Genomic DNA, 16,045 nt, shown 5'->3' on the forward strand with positions numbered 1-16,045 from the left:
CTGGAAGTTCCAGGATGTAATGCTACCTGGAGCAGTTCTCAATCAGTGACTGATACTGATAAGAGTTTGTGGTCTTCCAACCCCACACCCCAATAGCCTGCATGTCTCCCGAGAGCACTGGGGTGCCTGCCTTGCATCTGACTGGCCAGTCAGGGGTATGGGGAGATCCTTGTTTGGTCTTGAGCCCTCTTTTGGGACTAAGTTTCTCTCTCTCTCTCTCTCTCTCTCTCTCTCTCTCTCTCTCTCTCTCAGGTTGGCAACCATATTGATGTGCTCACTGGAAAGTGGGTGGCCCAGGACTCGGGCATTGGGGCTGGCGTGGATTCCTACTTTGAGTACCTGGTGAAAGGAGCCATCCTACTTCAGGATAAGAAGCTCATGGCCATGTTCCTAGGTAAAAAGGGCGGGGTAAGGAGGCCTTTGCCATGATTTTTCCCATTGTCATGTGTATAAACTTTCAGTTGCTCCCAAGTGCCTACAGAACCAGTTCTGAGTATATGAGTCTGTGTTCAGAGCCACCATGGACTTCTTTTTTTTTTTTTTTTTTTTAACATTTATTCATTTTTTGAGAGACAGAGACAGAGCGTGAGGCGGGGAGGGGTGGAGAGAGAGGGAGACACAGAATCTGAAGCAGGCTCCAGGCTCCAAACCAACAGCACAGAGCCCGACGCGGGGCTTGAACCCACAAACTGTGAGATCATGACCTGAGCCGAAGTCGGATGCTTAACCGACTGAGCCACCCGGGCGCCCCTACCACCATGGACTTGTACTGCCTACTTGAGGCCCACTATACCTCTTCAGGCCTTCCTGCAAGAGCCAAGTGAACTATGCTGCATTCTCCATGTGTGACCCTGGATTTCTTATTTCCAGGCCATTGCACATGTGTTTCCTTTGTCAAGAATACCTTTTTCCTGTCTTGATGTGTCCAAATGTTATTCACCCTTCAAGGCCCAGCTGAAATGTCACCTTGCCCACAAAGTAGCTTGATCCTCCTTCAGAATTTAGGGCCTTCAGCACCTTTTGCGCAGTCAGCTGTCATCCACAGTTACAACTCTTCCTACCGAGCACAGTGTCTATGCCTTATTCATCTTTCTGCTTCCCACAGTGCTTTGGACGAGGTAGGTAGTTGATTCATGCCCGTCAAATAAAAGCATTTTACCCTCTAGGCCCTTGGACACTAATAATAATGATATTGAGGAATTGTTGGGCACCTACCTAATAATAATTATTACAGCAACCACTCATTTATTCAGCAGATATTTATTGAATACCATTATGTGAAGTGCTGTGCCAAGCACCAAACATGGACTATTTAATTTAATTCTTACAACACTATTTGAGATTGTCTCATTTATTTGCATGTGTATTTGGTACTTTGTTAAGATAATAACTTATTGTGCATATTTATTATGCAGTATCCTAGTGCTGGGGATTCTACAATAAACAAAACGAAGTCCTGGCCTTCATGGATTTACATTCTAAGGGAAGGTAAAAGTTCAAGTTCCCACTAGAATGTAAATGCCCTGAGGGCTGGATTTTGTCTTGTTTGCCACCCGTAGGTGCCTGTACCTAGTAGATGTGCAGTGAGTATTGTTGAGTGAATGGGATTGAGCAATCCTGTGAGGTGTGTATCATTACTCTCCCCACCTTAGAGAAAATGAGACTGAGACGTTAGAAGGAAAACTTTGCCCAAGGTCACAGCTAGCAAGTGGTAAAGCTGGAGCTGGAATTTGAGTCTGGACGTTTGGCTCCAGAACCCATGCTCCTTCCTCTGTGCCTTCTTGCATCCTAGGGTGCTTTGAAGCTACACCAAAATATGGTCTTTCAAAAAGTGTAAGGCCGTGCTTCTGTTGTCAAGACCTGCCTTTCATCTCCCTCATCACCGACGTGTCTTCTTGCATCTCCTTTGCAGAATACAACAAAGCCATTCGGAATTACACCCGCTTCGATGACTGGTACCTGTGGGTGCAGATGTACAAGGGGACTGTGTCCATGCCGGTCTTCCAGTCCCTAGAGGCCTACTGGCCTGGTCTTCAGGTAGGAATGATCAGAGAGGTGGCCATTTTTCTCTGGAACTGGCAAAGCAAGCTCATTCTGAGGTATAAGTCAAATAAGGTACTTCAGTTGCTGGAGTATTTGTTTTCTAAGGGTGGGGTGGAGAGACAAGAGAGACTTAGAGTGAATGAGACAAACTTCAGATTCTGCCAAGCTGAATTTTCCAAGCGGAGTGTTAAGGTATCGGGTACTGAGCTTCCAATTTGCTGTGAAATGTTATACTACTTAAAGTGGAGAGTGTCTTTCCAGGCTGTGTGGTAATAGCCATTGGCAACAACTGTTTCTCCACTGGACATTTCTGTCACATCTCCTCATTCTTGACAGCAGGCCTGAGAAAGGGTGTGAAAGCAGCTGGGGCTGCTGTGCGTGCCATCGTTATTGTTTTCCATTACATGATCTGATGGAGTTGCAGTGGGAAAGGTGGGATCTTGGAGTCCATTTAACCAGCATAACATATGCATGTTTACATCCACCTTTTTTCTTTACACAGATAGAAATATGCCATGTACCTTTTCACTGAATATGCCTTAGAGATCATTCCTTGTTGATACATCTAGATTACTTTTACTTTTTTAACAAATGCATATATTATATTAAATTGATACAATTCAGTTAACTAGTGCAATTCATTTAACTAGTCCCCCATTATGCACTTTTAGCCAACCTTCTTATTTTACAGGTTTACTTTTATTTTTTTAATGTTTATTTTTATTTTTGAGAGAGAGAGAGAGAGAGAGAGAGAGAGAGAGAGAGAGAGAATGGGGTAGGGGCAGAGAGAGAGAGGGAGACACAGAATCTGAAGTAGGCTCCAGGCTCTGAGCTGAACGCGTAGAGCGGGATGCGGGCCTTGAACTCACAAACCGTGGGATCATGACCCGAGCCAAAGTTGGATGCTTAACCAACTGAGCCACCCAGGTGCCCCTAATCTTACGAGTTTGAATAGTCACATACCATTCCTTTTTCTCTTTGAACTCCTATTTTCATTCTTCTCCCACAACAGAATTTTATCCTAATTGTTACATTTTTATGCTGGATAAATTTTATTTATACCCTATTATATGTCTCTGTAATAAAATTTCTGTATACATAGAGATTTAAAAGACTTTTAAATTTCCTGTGTGACCATAGGCTCTGAGTATTATTAAATTTGTTTTCTTCTTGACTTAGTTATCATTAGTACATAAATGATTAAAGCCACATTAAGAGCTTACAGTTTTTGATAAATAATTATAAAACATAAAGGCAATTTAATCAAATACATTTCTTAATGAGAGTTTGGGGCCTTTTTATTTTTTATTTTTATTATTATTATTATTTTTTTAATTTTTTTAACGTTTATTTATTATTGAGACAGAGAGAGACAGAGCATGAACGGGGGAGAGTCAGAGAGAGAGGGAGACACAGAATCTGAAACAGGCTCCAGGCTCTGAGCTGTCAGCACAGAGCCCGGCACGGGGCTTGAACTCACGGACCATGAGATCATGACCTGAGCCGAAGTCGGACGCTCAACCGACTGAGCCACCCAGGCGCCCCTTATTTTTATTATTTAAAAAATTTTTATTTTAGAAAGAGAGTATGAGTGGGAGAGAGAAGAGTCCGAGAGAGAGAGAGAGAGAGAGAGAGAGAGAGAGAGAATCTTAAGCAGGCTTCATGCTCAGCGTGGAGCCCAACATGGGGCTCTATCCCTTGACCCTGGGATGATGACCTGAGTCAGTCACCCAACTGACTGAGCCACCCAGGCGCCCCATGGGGGCTTTTTTATTTTAAGTAGTTTGTGTATTTGTGTGTGAATAATACATATTGCTGAAGTGGGACATGGTTGTGTATCAAAAGTTTCATTCATTCCTATTTTCATTTTTGTAGATGTGAGTGCTGAGGAGCTTATACACATAAATAATTAGATGGAAATGGAAGGAGTTTGATTACTGCATTATCATTCAGTTCTTTGTAGTCATTGAGTAAATAGATTGAACCATACAAAACTACCAGTATCCAACCATTCAAAACTGGCAATATTATATGGTTCTTTCTTTATATGATAAAAATAATCATTTAATCTGTCATCAAAAATCATTTTTAATGATCTCTCTGCTGACAATTTGACCAGTTCCTCTTTCAGTTTTTTGCAGGCAGAGAATTGGAAACCCTCTGATATGCAAAAGACTTGTTACACAGTGTTCAGAGGCCTTCCTTTTTTTCAACACCTACACCGATCTTTTATTTTATTTATTTTTTAATATAATTTATTGTCAAATTGGCTTACATACAACACCCAGTGCTCATCCCAACAAGTGCCCTCCTCAGTGCCCATCACCCATTTTCCCCTCTCCCCCAGACCCCCACCCACCCTCAGTTTGTTCTCTGTATTTAAAGAGTCTCTTGTGGTTTGCCTCCCTCCCTCTCTGTAACTATTTTTTTCTCCTTCCCCTCCCCCATGGTCTTCTGTTAAGTTTCCCAAGATCCACATATGAGTGAAAACATGATATCTGTCCTTCTCTGACTGACTTATTTCATTCAGCATACCTTCCAGCTCCATCCACATTGCTGCAAATGGCATGATTTCATTCTTTCTCATTGCCAAGTAGTATTCCATTGTATATGTAAACCATATCTTCTTTGTCCATTCATCAGTTGATGGACATTTAGGCTCTTTCCGTAATTTGGCTATGGTTGAAAGCGCTGCTATAAACATTGGGACGCATGTGCCCCTATTCATTAGCACTCCCGTATCCCTTGGGTAAATTCCTCGCAGTGCTATTGCTGGGTCATAGGGTAGGTCTATTTTTAATTTTCTGAGGAACCTCCAAACTGTTTTCCAGAGCGGCTGTACCAGTTTGCATTCCCACCAACAGTGCAAGAGGGTTCCTGTTTCTCCACATCCTTTCCAGCATCTGTTGTTTCCTGAGTTGTTAATTTTAGCCCCTCTGATTGGTGTGAGGTGTTATCTCAGTGTGGCTTTGATTTGTATTTCCCTGATGAGGAGTGACGTTGAGCATTGTTTCATGTGTCTGTTGGCCATCTGGATGTCTTCTTTGGAAAAGTGTCTATTCATGTCTTCTGCCATTTCTTCACTGGATTATTTGGTTTTTTTGGGTGTGGAGTTTGGTGAATTCTTTATAGATTTTGGATATTAGCCCTTTATCCGATATGTCGTGTGCAAATATCTTTTCCCATTCCGTCGGTTGCCTTTTAGTATTGTTGGTTTTTTGCTTTGCAGTGCAGAAGCTTTTTATCTTGATGAGGTCCCAATAGTTCATCTTTGCTTTTAATTCCCTTGCCTTTGGAGATATGTTGAGTAAGAAATTGCTACGGCTAAGGTAAAGAGGTTGTTGCCTGCTTTCTCCTCTAGGGTTTTGATGGTTTCCTGTCTCACATTTAGGTCTTTCATCCATTTTGAGTTTATTTCTGTGTATGGTGTGAGAAAGTGGTCTAGTTTTATTCTGCTGCATGTTGCTGTCCACTTCTCCCAACACCATTTGCTAAAGAGACTGTCTTTTTTCCATTGGATACTCTTTCCTGCTTTGTCAAAGGTTAGTTGGCCATACATTTGTGGGTCCAGTTCTGGGGTCTCTATTCGATTCCATTCGTCTGTGTCTGTTTTTGTGCCAGTACCATACTATCTTGATGATTACAGCTTTGTAGTAGAGGCTAAAGTCTGGGATTGTGATGCCTCCCACTTTGGTTTTCTTCTTCAATATTACTTTGGCTATTCGGGGTCTTTTGTGGTTCCATACACATTTTAGGATTGTTTATGCTAGCTTTGAGAAGAATGCCATACACCGATATTTTAAATTTAACCTAGTTTGGTGCTCAGGAAATCTTTATTCCCCAGGACAGTGTGCAACAGGAAGGTTAGACGTTGCTGGTAGGTCCATCTTTCTTTTGTCAAATGGCAGAAGGATAACTGCGAAGGAAACAGTGATAATAGATAGCCTGCCTTTGTGTTACAAGTATCTTTTCAGGCAGATCCATTTTAGGAAAGCAGAGGATCTGGAAATCTATTGCCTTAAAACTATTTGTGACTACATTCCTCTTGGGAATCCTTCTTATGCAACCCAGGCATATCACAGATCACACCCTTTGACTTCCATTTCTGTGGATGTTCCCCAAGAAAATAATTCAAAAGGGAAAAGATGCATACAGATATTCCTAACAGCAAAGTTCATGACAAAGAAAACTTAGAAATGATCCAGTACCCTATAATGGAGGAACAAATAAATGATTGTATCTTAATGAAATGGGTCATTATACAACTTTAATTTAAAAATGTATATATAAATTCCTATGTTACGTGAAGAGGTAGTGAACAAGAATTAAGAAAACATGAAGGAATGAAATGTACTGTTAGGAATGAAATGAACAAGAATTAAGAAAACATGAAGGAATGAAAGGTACTGTTAGAAATTAGGAGTGATAATTAAATTTTTAAAAAATTTGATTCTTTAGATTTAACAATAACAAAAAAAATACACATGAAGGCATTATATTAAGTATACTCTGATTACAACTCTATAGAATTCTGTTTTTGTGTGTTAAGAAATAGAAGACAAAGATGCAAACAGCAGGTACTGTAAGATTAAGAGGATAATTATCTTTTTATTCCTCTCTGTTTTTTTTTTTTTTAATATTTATATAACTCTGAATAGAATACATATTGCGGGGGGGGCACCTGGGTGGCTCAGTCAGTTAAGTGTCCAACTCTTGATTTCTGCTCAGGTCATGATCTCACATGATCGAGCCCCGTGTCATCTGTGCTATCAGCACAGAGCCTACTTGGGATTCTCTCTCCCCTTCTCTCTGTGCCTTTTCCCTGCTCACACATGCTCTGTCTCTCAAATAAACTTTAAAAAAATGAATACAAAGTGGAAAGGTAGATATCAAAACTATTCTATCTGTGTGGTGAGGTTAAAGGTGGTCTCTTTATACCTTTCTTTTTCTTTTATTTTGAGAGAGAGGGGGAAAGTGAGTAAGGGACAGAGGGAGGGAGGGAGAGAGAGAGAGAATCCCATGAGGGGCAGGGAGGGCGAGAGAGAAGTGGGGCTCATCCGAAGTGGGGCTCGTGCTCACCCGATGTGGGGCTTGAGCTTACCCAATGCAGGACTCGGACTCATGAACCACGAGATCATGACCTGAACCAAAGTCTGATGCTTAACTGACTGAGCCACCCAGACACCCCAATATACCTTTATTTTTCAAATTTCCTAAAATAAAAATTAATAAAAGAGAGGGTTTGATAAGGAAAGAGTTTCATGTCTGTTTGTATGGTGGTTTTCCTGGCCTGAGCAGGGATCATGGGTTCTTTCTCTGTGAGATTATAATCACACTAATAACCAACATTTGCTGAACATCTAATCAGTGCCTGGTAATCTGTCTGACACATGAGGGTGATAAATTAAATATTTACGAGAGAACGATTTATGTGCCAGGCATTTTACCAGAATTATAACATACTGAGGCAAATGTTTCTTTGTAGATGAAGAAAGGAGGCTTAGATATGTTCAATTTGTTAATTCATTTATTCACCAGTATTTGAATGCTTGCTGTGTTCCAGGCCCTGTCCTCATGTAGTTTGTAGAGGGTAAGACACAACAGAAAAAAATAAAACAGACAAACGCATAAGTTACAATGAAGGAAACAGATGAGCGGCTGAGAGAGAATGTTGGATGGGGACCTCACTTGAGAGAAGAAGGCCTCTCAGAGGTGTGATACTAAAGCTGATACTTCAAGAATCAGATGTGGGCGACGATGTTCTAGACAGAGGAAATATCATGTGTGAAGGTCCCAAGACAGGAAGGAGTTGGGTGTTTATCAGAAACAAAGAAAAGCGGTATGGCTACAGTCCAGGGGGGGCGGGGGGGCGGGGGGAGGACGGGGCAGAGATCAATCAATGGAGGTCAGCACTACCGAGATCACGCAAGGCTTTCAGAGCTACAAGGAGGTGTCTTGACTTTATGCCGAGCCCATGGGAAGCCCTGAGGTCTGGTATATGCAGTAAGGCAGTTACTTTGGCTGCATGGGGAAAATGGCATGAGGGCAAGTTGTTGGAGCAGTGAGAAGACTGTGAAAGTCATCCCAGTATAAGATGCTGGTGACCAGACCAAGTGGTGTCACTAGAGATAAAGTGAGATAAATCTTAATGTTTTGGAAAATGGAACTGACAGGAGTTGCTGACAGAATGGATGTGGGGGTTGGGGGGAGGGAAAGGGAGGAGTCAAGGATGACTGCCATTTGCTAAGTGCCATGCACTAAGAAGGGAGAGATGATGGTAGGGAGGCAACTTTGTGGGAAAGTGAGGGAACCAAGAATCCTGTTGGGGAAATGTTAAATTTGTTCTATCTGTGAGGCATCCTTAGGAAATGTCAAAAAGGCCAGCTGTTTCCCTGCAAGCTTGTGTTAATAGCTACTTCACAACAGCTAGTAAAATTACAAATACATGTATTTTTGGAGCCAGCAATCCTAATTCTGGACATTTGTCTTACAGGTGACAGGTAAACTTTGCAGGTTTGAGGTGACATATGTACAATGCTATTTACTACACTATTACTTGTTACAGCAAATAACAAAACATTGGAACCAATCCAACCAGCAGTTAATAGGGAACTAGTTAACTTATGGTCCAAGCAGTGGAATACTATGCAACTATGTAATAGGAGGAAGGAGCTTTTTATGTGCTTACATGGAAAAATCAAGATCTATTGTTAAATGAATGAAAGAAAGTGCAGAACAGTATATTTAATAAGCTATTTTTTACGTGGGAAAAATAATATATACTCACACATATTTATGTTTATAAACTAATACAAATTGATTTGGGGTATAGGGTAAGAGTGAGACTTAGTAAAATCAATTTCCTATTCTTAAAATTCTGAACCAGATGGCTGTTTAAAAACCATAGTGGCCAGCATTGACTGAGCAGGGACTTGGAATACAACCTCTCTCCCTCACAATAATTTAACAAGAAAGACACTTTGTATTTTGCATCAGATGGATGCGGCTCAGAGAAGGTAAGTGCCTGGCCCAAGGCCACACAATGAATAAATGGCCAACTCAGGTTTGATTGCAGGCTTTTTTGGCTCCAGAGCTTTTGCTCTCTCTTCCCTGAGGTTGTATGTGAGGTTTGGTACGGAGTTTCTTTTGTATGTGGGTTTTTATGCCTGGTGGCTATCTGCCTGACAACTACTTGTCTCCTGTAGAGCCTCATTGGGGACATTGACAATGCCATGAGGACCTTCCTCAACTATTACACTGTATGGAAGCAGTTTGGGGGGCTCCCGGAATTCTACAACATTCCTCAGGGATACACAGTGGAGAAGCGAGAGGGCTACCCTCTTCGGCCAGGTAAGCAGTATCTCTGACCTATCACGACCTGCAGGCTCTTGTTCTCTGAACCACAAACCCTCATTTGTATGAGCCTCCATGCCTCACAAGAGCTCACAAGTTCATTTTTCCTCTTATGCTTCCAGTGGCTCTCGGTGGTTTTCCTGGTAGGAATTATTTATCCACATATTTATCCCCAGATAAGGAACTGAAACCTAGTGGGCTGAACTGACTTGCCCAGGGCTAAGCGTAGGAGATAGGACTGGAACCCAGGCCTCTTTACTAAATCTTAGGCTCCTTCAAACTTGGGCAAGTGAGTGCAAAAGGGAGAGCCAATTTGATTCCCTTTGAGTTCCTGCCATCAGGATTTCAGAAGTGTAGATAAACTTCTTAAGTCACTGGGTCAGGTGAATTGTGCTTTTATGGTATGGAGTATTAGAACTCTGGAATGGACCTTAGGAATGAATCATCTGATCTTGTCCACCACCTCATCTGCAGCTCAGAAATCAAGGCGCAGAGAAGGAAGGTATTACACACTAGATAACTGTCTTAAAGTTCCTTTCCAGCCCTGATCCTCTGATTCACTAGAGGAAAGTTAAACACTGTGAGGAGGAGAAGGGAAAGGGGGCCAGAGGAAGGAAGTTTAGTCAGCACACACAGTCATCCCCCACCCCAAAGTGGGTTACATTTCCATTGTTAGACTCTTCCCATCTTCCCACCTGAATGCCTTTGAGCTGTGGGAGGCCTTCTGGTGGCTACTGCCCATTCTGCCCACCCCCCCAACCCCATTTCCTTCCTTCTCTAGCTCAAGAGATTGTTGTGGGAGTTGAGGAAGGGGGAACAGAAGAAGATGTAAAACAGTGACTGAAAAGAATAAATTAGTCACTTCGATTCCTAGAGGCTGCTGTTATTGGTATTTCTCATGTGTTTATTATCCTAGCTTTTTTGTTTTTGTTTTTTTAATTTTTTAATGTTTATTTTTGAGAGAGAGACAGAGACAGAGCATGGAGAGAACAAAGGAGGGGGGAGGAGCAGAGAGAGAGGGAGACACAGAATCCGAAAAAGGCTCCAGGCTCTGAACTGTCAGCACAGAGCCTGACCATAGGGCCCAAACTCAAGAACGGCGAGATCATGACCTGAGCTGAAATAGGCTGCCCAACCCACTGAGCCACCCAGGTGCCCCTGTTTTTGTTTTTGTTTTTGTTTTGTTCTATTTTGTTTTGTTTTTAAGAGAACACTCTCAGAAGGTATACCCAGTGTTACCAACAGATAAAATGAAGACAGTTTGGGACTAAATGTAGGACGTAGGCTTGTGTATTGTCAAGAGTTAGAGGGGAACTGAGAGGACTTCTAACTGGAATCGCCCTGTCATTGCCCTGGCAATTTCTAGTCTTTGTTGAGTTCGCACCATGACAGGGAGCTCACTACTTACAGGGGCACCCTGTTCCATTTGCAGGATAGGGTGGCAGGAAGGCATCAATGGAAAGTAAGGCACCACAGCCAGGAATCCAATAATGCCTTAGTCCAGTCACCCTTCCTACCCTAAAACAATAGCGAATGGGAGATAAGGTGCTTCTCTTTCATTAGATTGGCCAGTGTGTTACGCTCTGGTACATGTATCTGATCAGCAGTATTGAAGCACAGAACCTAGTCTAAAGGTCTCAGAGGGCTTTTACCTCCCCCTAAATCCAAATCTAAGCCTGAGTTGTCACCTTGTTCTAGAGAGTTGGCCAATATACAAGAAATTAAAGCAGTGATAGCATACATAGGCCTATGTGTGAGGAAGAGAAAACAAGATGGCTGAGCCAGCCAGCTGCGAGCAACAGAAGAGGCTTCTGGGAGCACTGTCTTTTCTTTCTTTGAATTTAATTTTTTTTTTAAGGTTTATTTCTTTTTGAGAGAGAGAGAGAGAGCGTGAGCAGGGGAGAGGCAAAGAGAGAGGGAGACACAGAATCTGAAGCAGGCTTCAGGTTCTGAGCTATCAGCACAGAGCCCGACACAGGGCTTGAACTCCCAGACCACGAGATCATGACCTGAGCCGAAGTCAGACGCTTAAACGACTGAGCCACCCAGGCACCCCTCTTTTCTTTCTTTGAACACACACAGTGTGTTCACTTAACAAGTAAATGTACCCCAATCTGTGTCTTAGAATATGAGCAGTTAGATCAGTAATTGTCTATAGACCTGTGGGGTAAAGGGAGGGAGAGGTGGGAGAGAACTGGGAGACAGGCAGAGATCTTTTTTCCTAAAGGAAGAAATAGAACTTGCAATAATAAATCAAAAGGGAGACAAGTGCTGGTCAAGGCCCAGGAGGAAACAGGGAAGGAGATTGGGAGGAGAGATTGGTCTAGGGAGGGGAGAGTTCTCTCCTCTCTGAGAAAAGACAGGTGAAAAAATAGAAATGTCTGTTGAGCTGTAGCTTCCACCCACTGGGACCACCCTAGAAGTCGAATCTTTTCCATACTAGCTCTTCAGATATTTGAAAGCAGTAAACATAGGTTCCTGGGTTTTCTTTTCTCCAGAATAAACTTTCTCTTCATGACGTACTCCTTTTGGCTAATATTCACCTGAAAATGGGGCCTATGCCTGTCAAATTCCAGTTGTGGTTATAGAATAGGGCAAGACTATTGCCTTGTTCTGGGCCCAGTGAACTGGTAGCTGTTCCTTTGTTAGATTGAAGATTGGCTCTTGAATATCTTAACCTTCATCTTTTTGTCCATCCCATCTCAGAAAGGGCCTCATAATGATAGGCTTATACTCTTAAACTTTAGGATTAAGTTAGGTTGTTAGTGACAGAAAATGAGTAGTGCTCAATTAAGATAGACATTTCGGAGTGCCTGGGTGGCTCAGTCCGTTAAGTGTCCGGCTTCTGCTCAGGTCATGATCTCGTGGTCCGTGGGTTTGAGCCCTGCGTCAGGCTCTGTGCTGACAGCTCAGAGCCTGGAGCCTGCTTCAGATTCTGTCTTCCTCTCTCTCTGACCCTCCCCTGTTCATGCTCTGTCTCAAAAATAAATAAACATTAAAAAAACATTTTTTTTGAATAAATAAATAAAATAAGATAGACATTTCTTTCTCACTTTTGGCCTCATATGGCTCTTTGTGTTGTCAGGGACCTTAATCCCACACCTGGCTGCTGGGAATAGTTGTCAGTCTAAGCAGTTGCGTGCTTGGCTATAGTTAAGGATTCTGTTACTAAGGAAGAAGGAAGGGACAAATATGGGGAGACATGGAGCAGCTTTTGCCACCTCTCCATCCCACAGCCTAGCTCGCTGTCTCTCCCTTGGGGTGGGAGTCCATAGTCAGTTTTAATGCTGATCTCCACTAAGCTTCAGGCTTTGGGTGTGTTGGCTCTGAAAACTCAGCATTGAGTTGTCCTGTGTTCTTCCTGGTTGGGGCCCTGTGGACAAGGTAGGGAGGGAAGGAGTCTCACCCCCTGAGGTGGGCCCCGAGCCTTCTCTGCTCAGCCCCTGGATGAGAAGGGTCTGCCTTGGACTTTACAGAACTCATTGAGAGCGCAATGTACCTCTACCGTGCCACGGGGGATCCCACCCTCTTAGAACTTGGAAGAGATGCCGTGGAATCCATCGAAAAAATCAGCAAGGTGGAGTGTGGATTTGCAACAGTAAGTGTTTCCATTGGCCCAAGAGTTGAGAAATGTCTCCCCCTGCTGATAAAGAGACTCTGGAATATTAACACTGAAGGTACCTTAGAAATGTACATATGCCTTTATTTTATAGATGGCATGACTGAAGAACAGAGAAGCCAAGAGTCTTGCTAAAGGTCACAAAGCTAGTAGAGGTAGAACTAAGGGTTCATTCTCAGGGATTTGACTCTATGCTCTTGTCATTGTCTCTGCATCAGGGATCCTCAAACTGTCTCATAAGCTACTGTACAAGGGTGAATTTTGTGAGAAGTTTTGTGGAAAGTCTTGTTAGGTGGATTTTAGAAGGGAGATATAAAGTCCCATGGCCTTATATTCACACCACAGAGTCCTTAATGAAACTGTCCTAGTAGTTTCACAGATGTTTATTGAATGTCTTTTATGCACCAGGCACCATGCTAGGCTAATGGTTCTAGCAATGAACAAAGACCAAGCCCCTGAGCTGGCATTTTAGTAAGAAAAACAACGAATGTGTATCTGGGAGACAGAAAGAAGACCAGTATGGCTGGAGTAACATGAACACAGAGGAAAGGGGAAGAGATAATGTCCCAGAAGGAGGCAGAGGTTATATCATGTAGAGCTTTGTATAAGCTGTGGGAAAGAATTTGCATTTTGTTCTACTTAGAACAAGAAGCCTTGGTAGGATTGACAGCAGAGCAGTGACCTGATCTGATTTGTATTTTAGAAAGATCAGTCTGGCTGCTCTGTTGAAAGGGGATTGAAAGGGTCAAGGGGAAGAGCCATGTCACATCCTTAGAGGACCCAAGCAGGCAAGATGTAAATAAATGATCATTACAGATATGTAAAAAACAGATGTGTAAGAAAATTTTCTGGAAGAAAATTCACCAAAAAGTCTACAGAGGAATTTTAGGGTACGGGATTAAAAACAGAACAGAACAACAACAAAAAAAAATCCCTCTCTTTAAAAATTTTGTGTTGTGGTTATATTCTGTAAGGAGAATATATATACATCTATTTAAAGAAAAGACCTATATATGTAGAGGGAAAATAAAGCAGTGATCTGTTTTAGTTTCTAAATATGTTGTATTTTGTGAAAAGCCAAAGTGGTTAAGTCCATTGGGGCCTTCTTATGAACACTTGACTGATTTCCATGAAAATGAAAGCCTTCTGGAGGTCTTCCAAGGCAAATGATGGGAATAGGCGTCAGACTCCTTGGCCTTTGACAAAGAAGGCAAGAAAATAGTAATTCTTGGCACATCAAGTCCATATTTTAGTCATTTTTTTGTGTGAAAAATAGATGCCACTGAGAATTAGTTTTAAGAAAGTATATCTCAAATTCTGAGAGGATAAAATAAATGTAGGAAGTAAACTTACTCATCCATGACTGTAAACTTAGTATGAATTTTTCTTCATAAAGACTTCTAGTTAGTTATTATAGTAGCAAAAACTTGGATTAGCTAAGTAAATGATGCTACATTTTTACAATGTCATTAAAGGGGATGATTAGATGTGTATGTGTATGGTCACAATAAAGGCAGGTTAATGGAGATAGGAATTGTCTTGTCCCTAGGGAGGTTAGGGAAGACCCTGTGATCAGGCAGTATTTGAGCAGAGACCCGAAGGCTGTGAGGGAGCAAGCTGTAGGAAGGGTGAGTGATCCAGGTAGAAGCAATGCAGAACCAGTGGAGTGCAATGCAGAAAGAACAAGCATTGCAGAGAACCAGTGGAGTGCACACATGTGCTCACAGAAGAGGAAGGCCATTCGCCGGACCCACAAGAACAGGGGAGAGCATGTAAGAGAGGTCAGGAAGAGAGCAGGGGCCAGGCTGTGAGGACCTGTTAAGCCATGATAAGGACTTTGGTTTTTAGTCTGCCATGAAGTGGGATGTCAACAGAGGGTTTTCAGTGGAGGAGTGACAGCTAAGACTTACCCTATAAATAAGCTTTAGGGTTAAGGATGGAAGCGGGAAGCCCTGTTGGAAGTTGTGCCAATCTGGGTGAGAGTCAGTGGTCCAGGCTTGGGAAAAGGTGAAGCTCTGAAACGTAAAGTGATTTTCCCAAAGGCCCTTGGTGCTCGGTGGCAGGGGAGGAATTCCTAACGTGGTCCCCTGGCCCTCTCTGCTGCCCTGTGATACCACTTCTGACTTGCTGCCTTCTTCCTCGTGGCAGATCAAAGATCTGCGAGACCACAAGCTTGACAACCGTATGGAGTCTTTCTTTCTGGCCGAGACTGTGAAATACCTCTACCTTCTGTTTGACCCAACCAACTTCATTCACAACAATGGCTCCACCTTTGACGCGGTGATAACCCCTTATGGGGAGTGCATCCTGGGGGCTGGGGGTTACATCTTCAACACAGAAGCGCACCCCATCGACCCCGCTGCCCTGCACTGTTGCCAGAGGCTGAAGGAAGAGCAGTGGGAAGTGGAAGACTTGATGAGGGAATTCTACTCTCTCAAACGGAACAGGTCGAGATTTCAGAAAAAAACGATGAGCTCGGGGCCATGGCAACCTCCAGCAGGGCCGGGAACGTCCTCCTCTGAAAACCAAGACGAGGCAAGGGAAAAGAGGCCTACCAAGCAGAAAATCCCACTCCTCAGCTGCCCAAGTCAGCCCTTTACCTCCAAGCTGGCATTACTGGGACAGGTTTTCCTGGACTCCTCGTAACCACTGGATTACTTTTTTGTTTTGTGTTTGATATAAAATATGACAGTAACTCTGCTTTTGACTGTCATGGTTTTCTATTTTACATATTGGGTTGTCTCAGGAGATTTCATTCAAAGAAAGTATTCATGGCTTAAAAAAAAAAAAATGTGAGTCTAATTTATTTTTCTCATACAGTTGAAGGAACAGCTGAACCCGTAATCAGCCAGCTCCATAGACCCCAGGGGTTGATGGTTGAATCTTCCTTCCTTTGAAGGCTCCCTTCTTCCAGTATCTCCAGGGAGAGTGTTGTTAGGAATGTGTTCATCACGTCTTGCCCCTGCCTGTGCTTCTGCCCTTGAAGGTACCCACCTGTCTGTCCACGCAACACAGACTGATGAAGCACCT

General features: G+C 42.8%; 1 protein-coding gene across 1 annotated transcript in view; it reads left to right on the forward strand.

Moving 5' to 3' along the window:
• LOC102969307 (ER degradation-enhancing alpha-mannosidase-like protein 2) overlaps positions 1-15,715 on the forward strand; it is a 127,675-nt gene extending 111,960 nt beyond the window's left edge. The window contains exons 10-14 of the mRNA XM_007073614.3: positions 253-394; positions 1,913-2,037; positions 9,249-9,393; positions 12,873-12,994; positions 15,164-15,715. Of these exons, the coding sequence (XP_007073676.3) occupies positions 253-394; positions 1,913-2,037; positions 9,249-9,393; positions 12,873-12,994; positions 15,164-15,661 (1,032 nt within the window). The 3' untranslated portion in view covers positions 15,662-15,715. The remainder of the gene's footprint in view (positions 1-252; positions 395-1,912; positions 2,038-9,248; positions 9,394-12,872; positions 12,995-15,163) is intronic.
• Positions 15,716-16,045: the final 330 nt, after the last annotated feature.

Source organism: Panthera tigris, chromosome A3 (assembly GCF_018350195.1).
Source record: "Panthera tigris isolate Pti1 chromosome A3, P.tigris_Pti1_mat1.1, whole genome shotgun sequence".
Taxonomy (NCBI): domain Eukaryota; kingdom Metazoa; phylum Chordata; class Mammalia; order Carnivora; family Felidae; genus Panthera; species Panthera tigris.